This window comes from Artemia sp. Qi Xiang Cuo, chromosome 19 (genome assembly GCF_049724085.1).
Source record: "Artemia sp. Qi Xiang Cuo chromosome 19, ASM4972408v1, whole genome shotgun sequence".
Lineage (NCBI taxonomy): Eukaryota > Metazoa > Arthropoda > Branchiopoda > Anostraca > Artemiidae > Artemia > Artemia sp. Qi Xiang Cuo.
In genome coordinates, this window is record NC_142812.1 from 10,062,793 (window position 1) to 10,081,977 (window position 19,185).

General features: G+C 35.7%; 1 protein-coding gene across 1 annotated transcript in view; it reads right to left on the reverse strand.

Annotated features, from left to right (window-relative positions):
• Window positions 1-19,185, reverse strand: part of LOC148940483 (uncharacterized) — a 176,689-nt gene that overhangs the window by 32,804 nt on the left and 124,700 nt on the right. Inside the window, exons 4-6 of the mRNA XM_089104995.1 lie at window positions 17,808-17,926; window positions 13,389-13,574; window positions 8,059-8,302 (exon numbers count right to left, since the gene is read on the reverse strand). Coding sequence (XP_088961121.1) covers window positions 8,059-8,302; window positions 13,389-13,574; window positions 17,808-17,926 — 549 coding nt within the window. The remainder of the gene's footprint in view (window positions 1-8,058; window positions 8,303-13,388; window positions 13,575-17,807; window positions 17,927-19,185) is intronic.

A 19,185-nucleotide genomic window follows, 5' to 3' on the forward strand; every position in this document is an offset into this window, starting at 1 on the left:
GACCCCATTAACCACGTGTTCTCCCTAATGACTCTATGCCCATATTAGGACCATAAACCACGTGGTAATGTCACGAGTATAAGATAGCCTTCTACTCATTTGATCGGAAATTGAAAGTTCTATTTCACTTTTTTAAGAGTCAAGAGAGTTAAACTAGCCCCCCACGCTCTTTTTTCCCAAATCCGCCCCTAAAAATTTTGAGATAGCCAGTGTTTTGGAAATTGTTCGAAAATTAGATAACGAAAACACCCCCAGAGTCCGGTGGATAGGTGTTGTAAGTGCTGTCCTGGGAGCATATAATATTCTTATGAAAGGGATGCTCGTATAAACTTCAGTGAGGGCTCATTTGGATTAAAATTGAAAGTTCTAGTTCAATTTTTAAGAGTCAAAAGATATCCAAGGGTAACTAGCCCCCCCCCCAAACACACACCCTTTTTTCCCAAGCCAATCCGATAAAATTTTTATAATAGCCATTTCATTAAAAATAGTTCAAAGGTCAGATAAGAAAATTTCCTGTGTCGACGAAACCCGCCAGGGCCCGGAGGCAGGATGCTTGTATAGACTTCGGAGAGGGCTCATTTGATTTGAAATTGAAAGTTCTTGTTCACTTTCTAAGAGTCAGAAAAGATCGTAGGGCAACTAGCCCCCCCCCCTACTCCACGCCCGAAATGCATCAGATAAAAATTTTGAGATAGACATTTTGTTAAAAATAGTTCAAAGGTCTGATAAAAAAAAAACTCCAGTGTCGACACTGGGGGCATGCCCTGGGGGCATATATGGTTGTTATGGAAGGGATGCTCGTATAAAATTCCTAGAGGGTTCATTTGATTGGTAATTGAAATTTGTAATTCACTTTTTAAGAGTCAAAAGTGATTGAAGGGCAGCAAGCCTCCCCCCACACTCCATTTACTTTTTTCCCAGAGGTACTTCATATAGAAGGGGTCGTCGTATAAACTTCAAAGGGGGCTCATTCGAATGGAAATCGAGAGTACTAGTAAAATTTTTACAAGTCAAAAGTGATCAGAGGACAACTGGCCCCCAAAGTCTTTTTTCCCCAAATACATCTGATAAAAAATTTGAGGTAGCCATTTTGTTAAAAATAGTTGAAAGATCATATAACAAAAATACCTTTACGTATAGTCATTTCGTTAAAAATAGTTCAAAGATCAAATAAGAAAAACTCCTGTGCCAACACACCCCCCACCTCCAGGGCCAGGGAAGGCGTTGTAAGTATTGCTCTCGGGGCTTTAGCCCCCAGAGCAATTAAAAGCTTTAGCTCATTTCCTCCAGAGTAAAAAAAGATCAGTGGGTAACTAGCCCCTCCCGCCCTCCACGCCTTTGGTCGTATCAGATGGATAAACCCATCCGATAAAAATTTCAGGTGACCATTTTGTTAAAAATAGTTCAACCATCAGATACTAAAACTCGAGGATCGACACAAACTCCCAGGGCCCAGGGATAGGCGCTGTAAGTTATACTCTGGGGATATATATGGTTCTTATAGAAGGGATACTCGCATAAACTTCAGAGAGGGCTCATTTGATTGAAAATAGAAAGTTCTAGTTCATTTTTAAAGAGTCAAAAGAGACCGAAGCTTAATCTGGTCAACCCCCACGCCCTTTTCCCCAAACCCATCCGATAAAAATTTTGAGATAGCAATTTTTTTAAAAATAGTTCAAACATTAGATAATAAAAACTCCGAGGTTGACACAAACCCATTTTTTCACTTTGATTAATTAAAAAAACTTTTTCCACAAAATAAGTTTTTCAAAGAATAGTAAAGAACTCCATTAAACAAAAAATGAGAAAAATAAAATAAATTAATCTACCAAGCGTGAAACTGCCACAAATCAGCATCGATAAATAAATGAAACCGAAAACGAGCAGAAATTACAATAAATAACCGAGACAAACTCAAAATGAGCAGAAATTAACATAAGTTGGGCTCAAAACCCCTATGCCTTCCCAAGGCCAGAACATAAATTGCACTCTACTGAAAAAAGTATAAATATTTTTAATTTTATAACTTTAATAAATCAAATAATATTAAGATTTTGATTACTAAATATCAGTAAATGTATATTAAACTGACAATGCACATTCATTTGTATTTTTTTCAGTAAAGTGCAAATTATAACCCTTGTACCCTTTTCAGTAAAACTTATAACCCTTGCCCTGAAGACTGTGGGGGGAGTGTCCTGCTCAAAGGTATAATTTCCTGAACTTTAACTGCGTGGACCAAAATTGCTATCTCAAAATTTTGATTGGATGTGTTTGGGGAAATGGTGGGCGTGGAAGGAGTGTTAGTTGCCTTCCAATTACTTTCGACTATTAAAAAGAGCACAAGCCATTTCAATTTCTAATCAAATGAGCCCTTTTTGAAGTTTCTACGACAACGCGTTCTATAAAAACTTTATATTCCCCCAGGACATAACTTACAACCCTTGTCCTGAGGGCTGTGAAGAGGTTGTCATCCTCAAAAATCTAATTTCAAGAACTTAAAACTACGTTTTACAAAATGGCTATCTCAAAATTTTGATTGCTTGTATTTGGGGGAGGTCTGCGCGTGAGGGGGGGGGGAGCTAGTTATATTCAAATCATTTTCAACTACTAAAAATGGCACGAGCCCATTGAATTTCCATTTAAATGAGCCTATTTTGAAGTTTTTACAACAACGTTTTCTATAGAAACCTGTCGTACCCCCAGGCCATAACTTAAAACCCTTGCTCCGCGGTTCGTGGGAGAGTGTCCTCCTCAAAAACATATTTTCTATTTGGAAAACAACTACGCTGAACAAAATGGCTATCTCAAAATTTCGATTGGATGTGTTTGGGGGAATGATGGGCGTGGGGAGGGGGGGGGGGCTAGTTGCCCTTCAATCACTTTCGACTATTAAAAAGTGCACTAGCGCTTTGAATTTCCAATCGAATGAGCCTGTTTTGAAGCTTCTACAACAACGCCTTTTAATAAAAACCTTATGTGCCCCCAGGCATAACTTAAAACCTTTGCCCTGAGGTTTGTGGTAGAGTGTCCTCCTCAGAAAAGTTTTCTATCTGGAAATCAACTACGCTGAACAAAATGGCTATCTCAAAATTTTGATTGGATGTGTTTGGGGGAATGATGGGCGTGGGGGGGGGGGGGCGAGTTGCCCTCCAATCACTTTCGACAGTTTAATAAGGGTACTAGCCCTTGGAATTTCCAATCAAATGAGCCTGTTTTGAAGTTTCTACGACAACACCTTCTATAAAAACCTTATATGCCCGCTGGCCATAACTTAAAACCCTTGCCCTGAGGGTTGTGAGGGAGTGTCCTCCTCAAAAACATATTTTCTATTTGGAAAACAAATACGCTGAACAAAATTGCTATCTCAAAATTTAGATTGGATGTGTTTGGGGGAATGATGAGCGTGGGGTGGGGGGGGGGGCTATTTGCCCTCCAATCACTCTCGACTATTAAAAAGGGCACTATCGCTTTGAATTTCCAATCGAATGAGCCTGTTTTGAAGTTTCTACGTCAACGCCTTTTATAAAAACCTTATATGCCCCCAGGGTTAAACCTAAGACCCTTGCACTGAGGTTTGTGGTAGAGTGTCCTTCTTAAACACGCATTTTCTATCTAGAAATCAAATAAACTGAACAAAATGGTTATCTCAAAATTTTGATTGGATGTGTTTGGGGGAATGATGGGCGTGGGGGGGGGGGGGGGCTCTTTGCCCTCCAATCACTTTCGACAGTTTAATAAGGGTACTAGCCCTTTGAATTTCCAATCGAATGAGCCTGTTTTGAAGTTTCTACGACAACGCCTTCTATAAAAACCTTATACGCCCCAAGGGCATAACTTGAAACCCTTGCCCTGAGGGTTGTGGGGGAGTTTACTCCTCAAAAACATATTTTCTATCTGGAAATTAACTACGCTGAACAAAACGGCCATCTCAAAATTTTGATTGGATGTTTTTGGGGGACTGATGGGGCTGGGGGGGGGAGCTAATTGCCCTCCAATCACTTTTGACTATTAAAAAGGGCACTAGCCACTCCCATTTCAAAACGAATGAGCCCTTTTCAAAGTTTCTACGACAACTCCTTCGATACGAAGTTGGGCGTGGGGGGGGTCTAGTTGCCCCCAAATCACTTTCAACTATTAAAAAGGGTACTAGCCCTTTGAATTTCAAATCGAATGAGCCTGTTTTGAAGTTTCTACGACAACGCCTTCTATAAAAACCTTATATGCCCCCAGGGAATAACTTAAAACCCTTGCCCTGAGGGTTGTGAGGGAGTGTCCTCCTCAAAAACATATTTTTTATTTGGAAAACAAATACGCTGAACAAAATGGCTATCTCAAACATTTGATTGGATGTGATTGGGGGAATGATTGGCGTGGGTGGGGGGGGCCTAGTTTCCCTCCAATAACTTTTGACTATTAAAAAGGGCACTAGCCCTTTGAATTTCCAATCGAATGAGCCTGTTTTGAAGTTTCTACGACAACGCCTTCTATAAAAACCGTATATGCACCCAGGGCACAACTTAAAACCCTTGCCCCGAGGGTTTTGGGAGAGTGTCCTCCTTAAAAACATATTTTCTATTTGGAAATCAACTACGCTGAACAAAATGGCTATCTCAAACTTTTGATTAGATGTGTTTGGGGGAATGATGGGCGTAGGGGGGGGGCTTGTGGCCCTCCAATCCCTTTCGACTATTAAAAAGGCCACTAGACACTCCAATTTCCAATCGAATGAGCCCTTTTCGAAGTTTCTACGATAACTCCTTCGATACGAAGTGTCCGGGTGGAGAAAAAACACATTCTGCCCACGTCGTTCTTAACTTAGGCAGCGCTAGCGCGCTGCCTAAGATATTGTTACTTTGATATCAATTTTCTATACTTTGATGAATATTTGATTTTTTTAAAGTTTTATTTTGAAATAAGGAATTTTTAAGAACTTGAAATTTTTTGCAATCAAAAACGAACAAAAATTAATTAACAAAGACTTTCCGAAAAATAAGTTTTTCAAAGAAAAGTAAAGACCATTTTAAACTTAAGCTCAGCAGATACAAATACCTTTTAAAATTCAAACTCAAAACGACCAGAAATTACTATTAAAGAATAAATGAAACCCAATACAAACAGAAATTAAATAAGCAATCATAGGAAAAACATACAAAAATTAATAATATAAATGAATAAATAGATCTTAAAGCGAGTAATACTTAGACTGAATATGAATATCAAGCTTAAAATGAAAAAAAAATATCTTCCTATTGAAGTATAAAGGAAACTTAAAACGAACAGAAATTAAATAAACAATCAATGCAAACAAAAATACAATAGATATTAATGTAAATTAATAAATAAATCTCAAAACGAGTGAAAATTAAATTGAATACACAAATCAAGCTTGAAACGAACAAAAATCACCACAAACAAGAGTTTGGGTATGACCTCCTTCTCTCACTGTAAAAGTCTAAAACCTACTGCGTCATTGGCGCTTTACTGAAAACTATACGCATCTTGAACAGTCTTGGAAAGTATAAACAACATCAAATTGAATATTTGATGAATAATGATACTAATTGTTGAAAGATCCATCAGTTCAAGAATTTATTTCACTGTAATTGTATTTTTATTTTCAATACTGTAAGAAGTTGTAATATAATTCATTTTCAATTAAGCGCCAATGACGCAGTAGGCTTTTGGTTTTTATTTACAGTTAAGGAGGGGGGCAGTATCCAAACTCTTGTTTGTAGTAAAATTTAATTCGTCTTGTACAACTTTAGAAAGAACTAATAAATTAAACTGAATATTTGATTTATAATGATATTAATCGCTGAAAGCTCATCGGTTCAAAATTTTACTATAATTTTAATGTTTATTTTCAATATCAAGTACAAAAAAAATATTTGCAATAAAATTGGTTTCAGTAAAGCGCCAATGACGCAGTAGGTTTTAGACTTTTACAGTGAAAGAAGGAGCTCATACCCAAACTCTTGTTTGTGCTGATTTTTGTTCGTTTCAAGCTTGATTTGTGTATTCAATTTAAGTTTCATTCGTTTTAAGATTTATTTATTAATTTACATTAATATCTATTGTATGTTTGTTTGCATTGATTTTTTATTTAATTTCTGTTAGTTTTAAGTTTAATTTATACTTCAATAGGAAGATATTTTTTTTCATTTTAAGCTTGATATTCATGTTCAATCTAAGAATTACTCGCTTTAAGATCTATTTATTCATCTATATTATTACTTGCTGTATGTTTTTGCTATGATTGCTTATTTAATGTCTTTTCGTTTTGGGTTTCATTTATTCTTTAATAGTAATTTCTGGTCGTTTTTAGGTTTAATTTTAAAATGCATTTGTATCTTCTGATCTTAAGTTTAAAATGGCCTTTACTTTTCTTTGAAAAACTAATTTTTCGGAAATTTTTTTTTAATTAATTTTATGAAATGACGGACAAAGCTACTATAAGAGATATTTCCGGTTTTACAATAATCAATCAGACAGATGACGACGACGTAATTGAAACTACTCAAAGGAAGTGAAGTGATTTACTAACTCACGTTTCAACACCAGAAATCAGAAACACCTTAAACCAGAAAAAATTGATGAATATTGTCATGTTTCATAAATTGATTGTTTCATATTATGACTTTAATTCATAGTTCTGGATTATTTTAGTACACATGTGTATTAGTTTGTACATAATTATTTAAAATATTAAAATATTAATTTAAATATCATATCCTAATTTAAAATATTCTTTTGTAGGTTCCATGGCATTAACTATGTTAATTTTATAATAAAGCGTAAACTCTCTTATTGTGTTGTTTAATTTACAAGGATGGACATGCATAATGAAGTATGATTTGCACTTCAGAGTACAACATATAGAATCTTACATTTGATTGGTAATTTGTCGGATAACAAGGTACTCTTCTGTAAAATAACCTGGATTAGAGGGTCTTAGGCAGTACTCTGACAAATTCGATACTTCGACACCACCCTAAAGAACGTTTGCTGGATTTCCGGAGGTCCGCTGTACTTATAAATTTCTCGGGGACAAAAGTTAGCAAGCTATTGCCCCAAATTTTGATCCAAAGAGGTCCTACCTGAGTCCCGACTAACCGACTTCAGTTTTACTGTACCCAGTTAAGATTACAGAAAAACAGGGAAATATGATTTGCTGAAATGTTCATATATGTATTCATTTTGTAAGCGATAATTAACGAGTACTATTTTTGATTTTTGTGGAATGTAGTTTCAGCTATTAAATGGCTCCAACCTAATATAACGCTCTAAAAAAGAAGAAAAGCTCAATTTGATTTTGGTTGCACTTGAACATAGAATTATGAAGAAATGAGAATGAAGAAGACATAAATAGTAAATTGAACAGTAGCAACAAATTAAAATAAAAATTCTTCCCAAAATGGATAAAATTTAGTATTACTGTAACATTTAAAACATGATTTTGTAAATTTAGATGACGCTACACTAGTGCTTGAGGAAAACATATGTTCCAATATGGACGAAGAAAACTTCTATGGTAATGAAAAAGAAATGTTTGCATTAATTATGAAAGTCCAGATGTTTGCCTGTGCCAGTCTTGAGATGCCCTAAAACCGCGATATCAATTTTATTGAAGCATATGTTTATGCTTCATCTACAACCACATAAGTTTTTTTTTTTTTTAATTCTGTATTTAGAAAACACTATAAACATTTTAAAAGTTCTTGTTGTAGTTAAGTGTTATAACTTTGAAAAGTTAATTCATCAGGGGCGTAATTTGCCCCTGATGAATGGGGAGTGGGAATCAATTGCCCCCCCCCCAAAACCCCAGTTTACCCCCTGGCTGAGACTTGACGTCTTCAAACATGTTGTCAAAACTAAGATAGGCCTACACAATTCAAGTATTCACAACAACAGATCCGGTACTTAATTCACTAAATCAGTCCAAGCGAAATGGAAGATGTAAAAATAATAAAAGGAACAAAGCAAGAAAAATAAGAATCAGGTCAAACTTGAATAGAATTCAATAAAAAAAGAGTAAATTAGAAGAATAGGAATTACCGATAGCTTGAGCAGTGGCAATAAATGAAGATGAACAATTGTCCCCGTCATTATGGACAAAGGCAATAAGGACCATCGACGAAGAACTCTCAATTACTGAGTGGTTAAAGGAAGAGTTGGTGTACTCAAACAGAAGATCTGATGTCAGGCTTTGTCCTTCCCTTACTTGCAAAATATGATTACCATCGCAGCAACTCGAGTTGAAGAAAGAAATATGCACTTGGATCCCTTTGCCATTATCTGCCTAGAATAGTTTACTTTTATTTCATAATTAATGTAAAAAATTATTGATTATAAGCTCATGTGAATCTGGGTATCTTACCCTTACTTTCAAAATATGATTACCATCACACCAACTCGAGTTGAAGAAAGAAATATGCACTTGGATCCCTTTGCCATCATCTGCCTAGAATAGTTTCCTTTTATTTCATAATTGAATATAACAAATGATTGATCTAACCCTTACTTGCAAAATATGATTACCATCACAGCAACTCGAGTTGAAGAATGAAATATGCACTTGAATCCCTTGGCCATAATCTGCCTAGAATAGTTTCCTTTTATTTCAAAATTAATGACAAAAATGATTGATTATAAGCTCACGTGAGTCTGGGTATCTCAGCACGTAAAAAAGTCATTGAAAAGTGGTTTAAGGTGCATGGGTGCCCATAAACTGAATTTCAGAGGGGGGCTTACCTGGTCTAATTGGCACTTTTAATGCTACATAATAGAAACCTTAAAGCAAAAATGTAAAAACAAGGCAGTATCATTCAGCCAGGAGGGGGCTGGCACCCCCCCTCCCCCTCCTTATGGGCACTCATGTTAAGTTTCAGACTATATTAAATACTTGGAAACATTCTCAAATCCTGATTGACCATAAAAAAAAACGCTTTTGTATTCACACTATATTATACACCAATGGTATATTTAGGCACACTTGTGAAACAGCCCTCCAATCTGTAAATCTGTCGGGGAAATACAATGGAGGGTTCAAACTTGTCTAAAATATTGAAGCTCCACTATCCTCGTTTCGTTTTTTTCTCTTTTTTTTAAACCCACCTCCTCTCCTCTCAGTGGCACCAATATATAAAAATAATAATAAAAAGAACTATTTAAGCAATTACAAAAAACTAAATGCCACCTACATTTTAAATTACATAAAAATAGCAGCCGAAAAGTGGTCTTCGCATTACTGTACTACTACATCTAAAAAGTACAAATATTTTCTTAAGAGAAAAATACAATCACAAAAACTCAAGATGAAGAACCCTTGAAAACCCTCACCGTATGCCTTGAAATGTTTCCTTTTGGTTTCCTTTTGATTCTCTCTCCCCACCAATGGTTCATGCCTAATATTACACCTAGATCTTTCCTCTTGCATACCTTAGATAATTCCGAAGACCAGACTGCCTTTCCATGACGATAAATAAAAGTTCAAATAGGGATAAAATCCTTTTAATAGACAGTGTTTCACAAACAGTGATAGAAATTCACAAAAATACCAGATATTTCGGTCACATATGTCGTGACCGTCATCATTACTGATGGTAATGCATACCTTAGTAAAGAAAAAAAAACAATGAAGCAACAAGTATTTTGGCAACGTGCCAATTGTTCACCTAGGCTATACCACTATACGCAAAGATAGGCTTGTAAGGCCTCATCCTCGTTTCTAAGAAAGGCTTTAAAATGACCAGACATCGGTTGAACCAACAAACAAACGAAGTAAAACACTGCCTGAGATTTGATCAGCCCCGGCCTCTTAACTCGGGGAAGGCAGAATACATTACGATCGTCAATTTTCTGTTTTGGCTACACAACAAATGATAGAATCTCCAGTAATTCATCATAAAACAATAGCTTTTGATAGTTTTTGCAATATTTTTGTCTATTATCACACATTCAATTTAAACTGGACCAGTTAATTTTTTTCTATGATTAGTTTAAAAAAAAACGTTTGAACATTTACAAAAATGTTTGACGATTTCCAGCCAATCCCACATGCAACACAAATAGGCCCCCCTACTGTTTATTATGAAACCTATATTCAAATGATTGGCAATTTGCTTTATTTACGACACTTACCCCAGGGGTTGTGAGGGTCATGTTGAAAAAATGTTTGTCTCGAAATTTTCATTGGATGCCTTGGAGGGTTAAGCTAGAAAAAAGAGAAAGAGAAAGAAGAGAGAGGGAAGAGAAGATCACTGTTTGCCCTCCAGTCATTTCAAACTCTTAGAAAGGGCTTTAATTTCCAATAGAATGAAACTTTAGAAACTCGTAGAAACTCTTCGAAATTTCTACGACCGCCCCTTCCGTATAAAGTGGCTGGGGAAAAAATTAGATGAGTAAGAAATACTTGGAAAGCATGCGGCTCTTTACTTTGGCAGCTCTACAATGCCGCATCTGATGGCCAATTGGGCGTGGATTCTGATACATGGCTTGTCATTACAGGTACCAAATCCCATTCTAGCTTCAAATTAAATAAAGAAAAAAGTTTTTTTTTAACTGAAATTAAGGAGCGACATTAAATCTTAAAACGAATAGAAATTATTCCGTATATGAAAGGGACAGTCCCCTCCTCAACGCCTCGCTCTTTACGCTAATTTTTTTTTTTAAACAAAGTTCTGAGACAGAGTCAAACTTTAGCGTAAAGAGCAAGGTGTTGAGGATGGGACAGCCCCTTTCATATACGGAATAATTTCTTTTTCCTTTAAGTTTTAATATTGCTCCTTATTTTCAGTTAAAAGAACTTATTTTTTTGTATTTAATTTCTGAATTTTTTTGAATTAATGCTGCTTTGATTTTGGCTCACCTTATATGAATAAATTAAAACGAAATTTGCATGTTAATTTTACTTTTTTTTTTACTAAATGGCTTTCTCGAAATTTTGTTCTGACGTAACTTACGAATTAACTTACGCAACGAACTTTTATCGTCGCATATTTTTATGACGTATATTAGGGGATTCGACCTCTAGTCAATACATTGCTCTTTACGCTAAGGTTCAAATTTTGTTCCAGTTCTTTAAGAATTACCCTTAATCACAAAGGCCATTAATTAGAATAAATAGCTCTTATGAAAGTACAAAATAAACTTTAGCGTAAAGAGCAAGGTAATGACTAGGGGGCGAACCCAATCATATACATAATAATTTCTGTTCGTTTTAAGTTTTTATGTTGCTCCTTACTTTCAGTTGAAAAAATTGTTTTCTAAATTTAATTTCTGATCGTTTTTTTAAATAATGTTGGGATATCCGGAGTCCCCTTCATAGCAATTTCCTTTCCCCCATAAAAACTTCCGCCATGGAAAGATCCTCCCACGTAGCCCCGATCCACCCCTCCAATTATTTGAAACAATCCCCCCTGAAAACTTCTGTATACTTCCCAATAACCAATACTATATGTAGGCTAAACACTAGGCAAAGTTAATAACTTGCAGATCTTCCCCTGGGGACTGTGGGGGATTAACTCATCCTCAAAGACATAGTTATTGTTTTATTCGACCATGCTGAACAAAATGGCTATCTCAAAATTTCTATTTGCCCTCCAATTTTTGGTCACTTAAAAAAAGCACTAGAGCTTTTAATTTTTGATTGAATAAGCCCTTCTGCAATATTCTAGGATCACTGGGTTGATACGATCACCCCTGGAAAAAAAAAATGAACACGCATCCGTGACCTCTCTACTTGCCAAAAATAAACAAATCCACATTTTGCAGTTGGGAGCTTAAACTTCTATAGTAGGGTTCTATAATATGCTAAATCCAATGGTTTGATTTTCATTAAAGTTCTATGACTTTTGGGGGGTGTTTCTCTCTTTTTCGAAAATGAGGCAAATTTTCTCAGGCGTATAACTTTCGATGGGTAAGAGTAAACTTGATGAACCTTATATATTTATAATCAGCTTTAAAAACTAATTTTTTTGATGTATCTATTGGTATCAAACTTCCGTTTTTTAGAGTTTCGGTTACTACTGAGCCGGGTCTCTCCTTACTTATAGTTCGTTACCACGAACTGTTCGATAGTTTATTATTGAAATATCAGCAATGTTTGAACAGTGAAATTTCAACCGATTTGGGGGAGGGACGTACTGATAAAAGTAAATAGATCTATTGAAACAGAGGCTCAATAATGCATTTTTTTATTTTAACTCTTACCATTAGAACGAAGAAATCAAGCCTTATCAACAATGGCGCAATAGACTTTAAGTTATAGATATTGTCTTTTGATTTTGGACGCCCTAGCTATTAAAGCCAATTCTGACTTTAGATACGTCGTCATGGAAGTATATACGAGGTTTAAACATTGAATTTTAAGCTGATGTGGGGGTGAAAGGGATATTAGTATGAGTGTAGACGCATTAAATTAACGAAGGCTCGATTAAGCCTATTTTCCCTTTAACTTTTATCTTTATAAAAAGTAATCATTGGTCGGTTCTGTTGTATGCTATAGAGTCTGGAAACTCGATATAAAGACAGAGAAAAGGCTAATAGCGTTCGATATATGTATTCGCTATATGGGTTGATATATGTTCGATATAATAATATATTCGATATATGACTAATAACGTATCAATATAAGAGCCTTAGTCACATATTTGACGTCGACTGGAAAAAAAAAGTCAGAAACGCTAAGATTTACCAGAAAACTGGTCAGCCACTTATTTCTGAAGTGGCAAAGAAGAAAGATGGAGTTACATTGGACACGCTCTCTGGATGTAGGAGTCAAGGATCATACAAGTGCAGTAATGGTAACCTTATTGGCGTCGATGGAGAGAGAGAGAGAGAGAGAGATAGAGAAACTAAGTTCAAAGGAAGTGATTAAAATATGAACAGCAAAGTGAAAATTACATAAAATTTTGGACAGCCGATCTGTTTGGCTATACCATTTTGGTGTTAAATATGTTATCATTTAAGCACCTATGATGTTTCTAATAACTAGTTCTAATTGGATTTTTTTCGGGGGGGGGGGATTGATATGAGTGCGCATACATTTATGTAACAGAGACTCAATAAAGAGTCTTTCATTTTAACATTTATCTTTAGAGAAAGAAATCGCTAATGCAGCGTCCGAAGAAAAATCGCTAATGCGGCGTCAGAAAAGAGAAATGACTAACTTGGCATCCCTCAACTAAAAGTGGGCCCAAAAAGAAAGAAATATTTCTTTTTTTGAGTATTCTAATTAAGTAATAAGCTGATTTTTTTTTTGTCACCTATATGCTTCTGACAAAAGGATCCACTTGTCATGACACATTGCTCAGGTAAGAAATCAGATGAGATACATATTATTAGACACAAATCATTATGTGAAACGTGCAAAACGCACACCTTACCTTTAAAAGCCAAAATTGTTGCCTGTGACAATCTTCAGACGTCCCATGAATGATGTCAATTTTGTCGAAAGATATGTTTATTCTACATCCACAACCACAGAGACCATTTTCTATCCTGGCAAGTTCATATCCGGAAACAGCGTAGCAAGGTGGTAGTTCACAGAGTTCAGTTTCAACTGAGCTACCCTGCAAAAATGAAAAGAAAGAACAAGGGCGCAGAAGAAGAAAAGCCTAAAAATTTCAAAAGTGGTTAAAGGGCCAAAGACTTGATATGTCTTTTGCTCAAAAATGTCAAGTGCTTTCGAATGTTAGAAAATATTGCAATTGTTGATCATTAGCCTTTATTTTTCTTATTAGGATTTATTAGGATTTTTATGATTATGCTAAATATGCAAAAGTGCTTTCGAATGTTAGAAAATATTGCAATTGTTGATCATTAGCCTTTATTTTTCTTATTAGGATTTATTAGGATTTTTATAATTATGCTAAATATGCAAAAGTTTAAGGATATCCTATAAAATTTTGACAAAAAATTAGCATGATTTTTTAAAAAAGGGCAAACACCCTCCAAAATTCTGAGAGATCTCGAAGAAAATTCCAAAATCGCATTCAGGAAGCATATCAGGAATTTCTAGAGCAGAAGTTTCAAGCCCCTTTTAACAAAAATGCAAAATTCTACCTTTTTGATGAGAAGATTAATCACAGAGCCGTGTTTATTTGTTGTTGTTTTTCCAGAGGTGATCGTATGGAATCGCTGATCCTAGCAAATCAAAAGAACGCTCATTCAAATGGGAATCAACAGTTAAGAAAAAGAGTACATCAAGTGCCTTTCAGTCTAAGTGCCTCATTAAGAAAAAGCTCAATTTAATTCCTGAGAGTTTGCAGTAGTAGTAGGGTAGTAGTTTTAGTAGCCCTGAAAGGCTCAATTCAATATCCTCAGCCGTTCCTTAGATATTGCTAATACGCCCTTTTGAAAAACCTTCATTCATACAAAGAGTTTTTGATTTTGTTCAACATACAATTCAACATCTCCTGAAGGTTTCACCTTAATACCCTTAGCCATTCCTGAGATATTACAGATACACCCTTGTAAGATCCATATTTAGTTAAACATTCTCTTTAACATGCCCTGAAAATTTCAATTTAATACCCTTATTTGTTCCTAAGAATGCCCTGAAAACTTGATACTCTGTTGATTGACTTCCTAAAAATGCCTTGAAAGCTTCAACTTGATGCTCTAAGCCGTTCCTGATATATTCCTAATGCGCCCTTTCGACAGCTTGCATTAGCATAGCGTGTTTTGATATATCTCAACATCCCCCTCAACATTTCCTGAAAATTTCACCTTAGTGCCCGTAGTCTTAGTAGTAGAATTAGTAATAGCTGTAGCAGTAGAAGTAGTAGTAGTAGCAGAAGCAGTAGTAGTGACATGGATATGATATTTTTTGGTTTGTTCAACATCCTCGTCAACATGCATTGAAAGTTTCAAGTTATTACTCTAAGCTCTTCCTCGGGTATACCTGTTAAGTATTTTTGATAACTTGCATTCACATAGTGTGTTTCGATATAATTCAACATCCCCCTCAGCATTCCCTGAAAGTTTCGCTTTATTACCCTAATCTTCAGCTGGAGTAGTACTCGTAGTATTGGTATTATCTCAAGGAATAGTTGAAGTAGTATGTACATAGTGCCTTTTGGTTAGTTCAACATCCTCCTCAACACGCCCTAAAAATTCAAACTTGATACCTAATACCGTCTCTGAGAAATTGCTGATGTGCACTTTTGACAACCTGAATGCATAGGGTGTGTTTTGATTAAGTTCAACACCCCCCTAAACCTTCCCTGAAAGTTTCCATATAATACCCCTAGCCCCAATAATAGCAGCAGCCGTAGCAGTAATAGTACTAGCAGCAAGAGTGGTAGCATGCGCATAGCACCTTTCGGTTGGTTCAACATCTCCCTCAACAAGCACTGGAAATTTAAGCTCAATGCTCTAAGTTCCCTAAGATACTACTGATACGTCTTTTTCACAGCCTGCACGCATATAGTGTGTTTTGGATTAGTTCAACATCCCCTAAATATTCTCTGAAAGTTTCACCTTAATACCCCTAGCCTCAATAGCGATAACAGTTTTAGCAATAATATTAGTAGTTAGTAGTAGCACTAGTAATATGCCCTGAAAGTTTCACCTTAATACTCTGAGCCTTTTGGTTAGCTCAGCATCCCCCTCAACATGCCCTGAAAGTGTCAACTTAATGTTTTAACCTGTTTCTGAGATATTGCTGATACTTCCTTTTGACAACCTGCATGTACTAAGGGTGTTTTGATATATTTCACCATTTCACTCAACATTCCCAGAAAATTTCACTTTAATATTGTTAGCTTTACTAGTAGTAGTAATCGTATTAGTAGTAATAGTAGCAGTAGTAGTAAGATGCACATTGTGCCTTTTTGTTAGTTCGGCATCCCCCTCAACATACGCTGAAAGTTTCAAGTAAACACTCTAAGCTGTTCCTGAAATACTGCTGATACACCCGTTTGACAACCCATATGCACAGAGTGTGTTTTGGTTTAGTTCAATATCCCTAAGCACCCCCTGAAAGTTTCACCTTAATATCCTTAACCTCAGTAGAAGTAGTTGTTGTAGCATTAGTAGCATTAGTAGCAATGGTATTTGTAGAAATATCCACATAGTGCCTTTTAGTTTCTTTCATCATGCCCTGAAAGTTTCAACTTAAGATTCTAAGCAGTTCTTGGGACATTGATGATACGTCATTTTGACAACCAAGATGCCCACAATATATTTTGATTTAGATAAAAATACCCTAAAAACTGCCTGAATTTTTCCCTTAGGACACTTAGCCTTAGTAGTAGTAGTAGTATCAATACTGATAGTTGTAACAGCCGCAGCAGCAGCTGCAGTAGTACTAGTAGTAGTAGTGGTAGTGGATATAGTAGCAGTAACATGTACATAGCGTCTTTTGGGTAGTCCAACATTCCCCCAAACATGCCCATTAAGTTTTAACTTAATACTCTAGGCCATTCCTAAGATACCGCTGATACACCCTTTTGACAACCTGCATGCACGTTTTGCGGTTTATTTTAGTTCTACTTCGCTCAACATCTCTTGAAAATTTCGCCTTTACACTCTTAGACTTAGCATTAGGACTAGTCATAGTAGCAGTAGTAGGAGCAGCAATATTAGTGGTATTAGTAGTAACAGTAGTAGCGGTAATTAATGGAGCAATATGGTATGGTATGCAAATGGTGATATACACATATTGCTATTTAGTCCGTTGAAATCCCCTCATTATGCCCTGAAAGCTTCAAATTAACACTCTAAATCATTCCTAAGATATTACTGATGCGTCCTTTTGGCAGCCTGTATGTACATAGTGAATTTTGATTCAGTTAAACCTCCCCCTCAATATTGCCTGAGATTTTCTCCTTAACACAATAAGCCTGAGTAGTAGTCACAGTAGAAGTAGTAGTTTTCGTAGTAGTAGTAGTATTGGTAGTAGTAGTAGTAATAATAATACTAATACAGTACACATATTGTCTTGAGGTCAAGTGATCCCCCTTCTCATCATTCCCTGAGATTTCCAAGTTAATACCCTAAGCTGTTCCTGTGATACACTCTTTTGACAACCTGCATAAACATAGTGTGTCTTACTTCAGTTCAACACTCCCCTCAACATTTCGTGAAAGCTTCACCTTGAAAACTTTATCCTTTCTTGACAACAAGGGTCAAACATGACCCCCTTTTTGAATAACAAATACAATACGAAAACAATGTGTGAATTGCATAATTTACAGACCTTCCCAAAGAGCTCTGGGAGTGCTCCAGGGCCCCAAAGTCACTAACTATTACCTCGTGTTTTGGACGTAGAAGAAAGAAAATAATTTATTTTTTAACATGCGTAAAGAGTGAAACTATAATCCTCAAAAGGAAAACATTAACCTGAAAAAGAGAGAGGCTGCTGTATCCCTTAACACCTCCCTATCTTAGCGCTTGAGAGGCTGCGTTTGCTTTAATGAAAATTGTTTACATATTGGTTTTCAACAATTAGTAACTAAAAAAGTTTTATTCCCTTTCTAAAAAATCAAATTGTTTTTAGGGTTTTAAAACATGTTTGTCTTTGGCAAATTTCTAGCAACCATTTAAGTGTCAGGAATGTGGGACGACGGAGGGGGGAGAGGGGGAGTGGATTCCTTTCTCTATTGACTTTTTGTATAGCATTTTATTTTTACTCGGATTTTTTGGCGTTTATTCTAGCGTAAAGAGGGCAAGTTAAAGAGTGTATCTCCCCTTATATGTATTAAATATATGGTTTTTAAGGTTTTAAAGTTGTGTTTTACTTTCACTCGAAAACTTGAAAGTTTTCTTTTGGATCTTCAAAAGTGATTGAATTCTCTCACCATGCAAAGCCGTTGTCTGCTGCTTGGCATGCAAATTCGGTGTCTACTTCTAACAGCTCCAGGGCCACAGGAGGCACTACAAGCTGACCAGTGACTCCAATTTGACCATGCTTGGTTAACTAAAATGAAAAAATGAGGTGTTTTGAAAAATTTTAAATGAATAAAAACTCATTTGAAAAATGAGTTGTCTTATTAATTTACACGCAAAAAAGAAATAAGAAAATATGGGACTGACTACAAACACAAATGAGAGATTGATATTACACATCAGTGGTTCCACATTTAAATTTATACATTACCTACCGAAGGAAATTTATCCCCGGCTCTTTTATCTTAATTATGAAAATGTTCAAATTTTTATCTAAGGAATACACAAAAAATACACAGAAATAGAACTAAGGTATTGGATGAAAAACTGGATACAAAGTGAGAGGCCGACAGTATGGTCAAAAACTCATAAGACAGGGGTAGAGACAGAAGAGGTTACACCAGGGGCATATAGACCTTGCCTTTAAGGCAAAAGAAGCAAAGATCATGCACTTTGTGCTGTCTATGCAACATATAGCATCTTGATCCATCGAGAAAAATAGCATCCAGTAAGAATTCAGTGGTTTGAATATCCCTAAGCCTCACAATCTAAGTTAATTATAACTTGATTTGTAGACTAGCTCAAACCTAAGTGAAGCAAAATAGGGGGACGATATATAAATTGAGAAGTTTAAGAATAGAGGCGCGAGAGGCTTAGTTAATGTAATAGTATTGGATGACAATGAAGAGTATGCATGCACGGATTCCAGAAAGACAACAATTTGTTTTGTTGCTGTTGACAGATCCACTCTGAATTCTGGGATGTAGCCTAATTTATAGCAGCATGAACTAAAGGCTCTATGTTACCATAGATAATGCTCTTCAGTATTTTAATGTTTAAATTATTCCAAGATTACAATCAAGCATCCATTTAATGGTAAAACCTATTACCCTGAAAAAGTATGAAACTTTCACATATATATAGAAATCATTCAGACATACTTGAACTTGTCTTGGAAAAAAAACTCCAAAAAAGACTATACCCCTCCAAAAAACTACACATGTTTTAAGTTAAAAGAATTTCAGTCAAAAAAGAGAGTTTGTCATAATTTTTTTTTTATTTCTTGAACGGACCCTATATATCAAATTGCATAGAGTATCCTCACTTTCCAAATCAAATTATGCGTCCTAAAAACAAAACAAAAGCAAATTATGAATCCTTAATATAATATCCTCAGTTACCAGGTATCGACCAAACAAACCGGAAATCAAACATGATAAAAACTTAATAATTGATTAGTGAGAATTTGTAAGAAGCCCAGGAACTTTCCGTTTCCCTTCTGTATTTTTC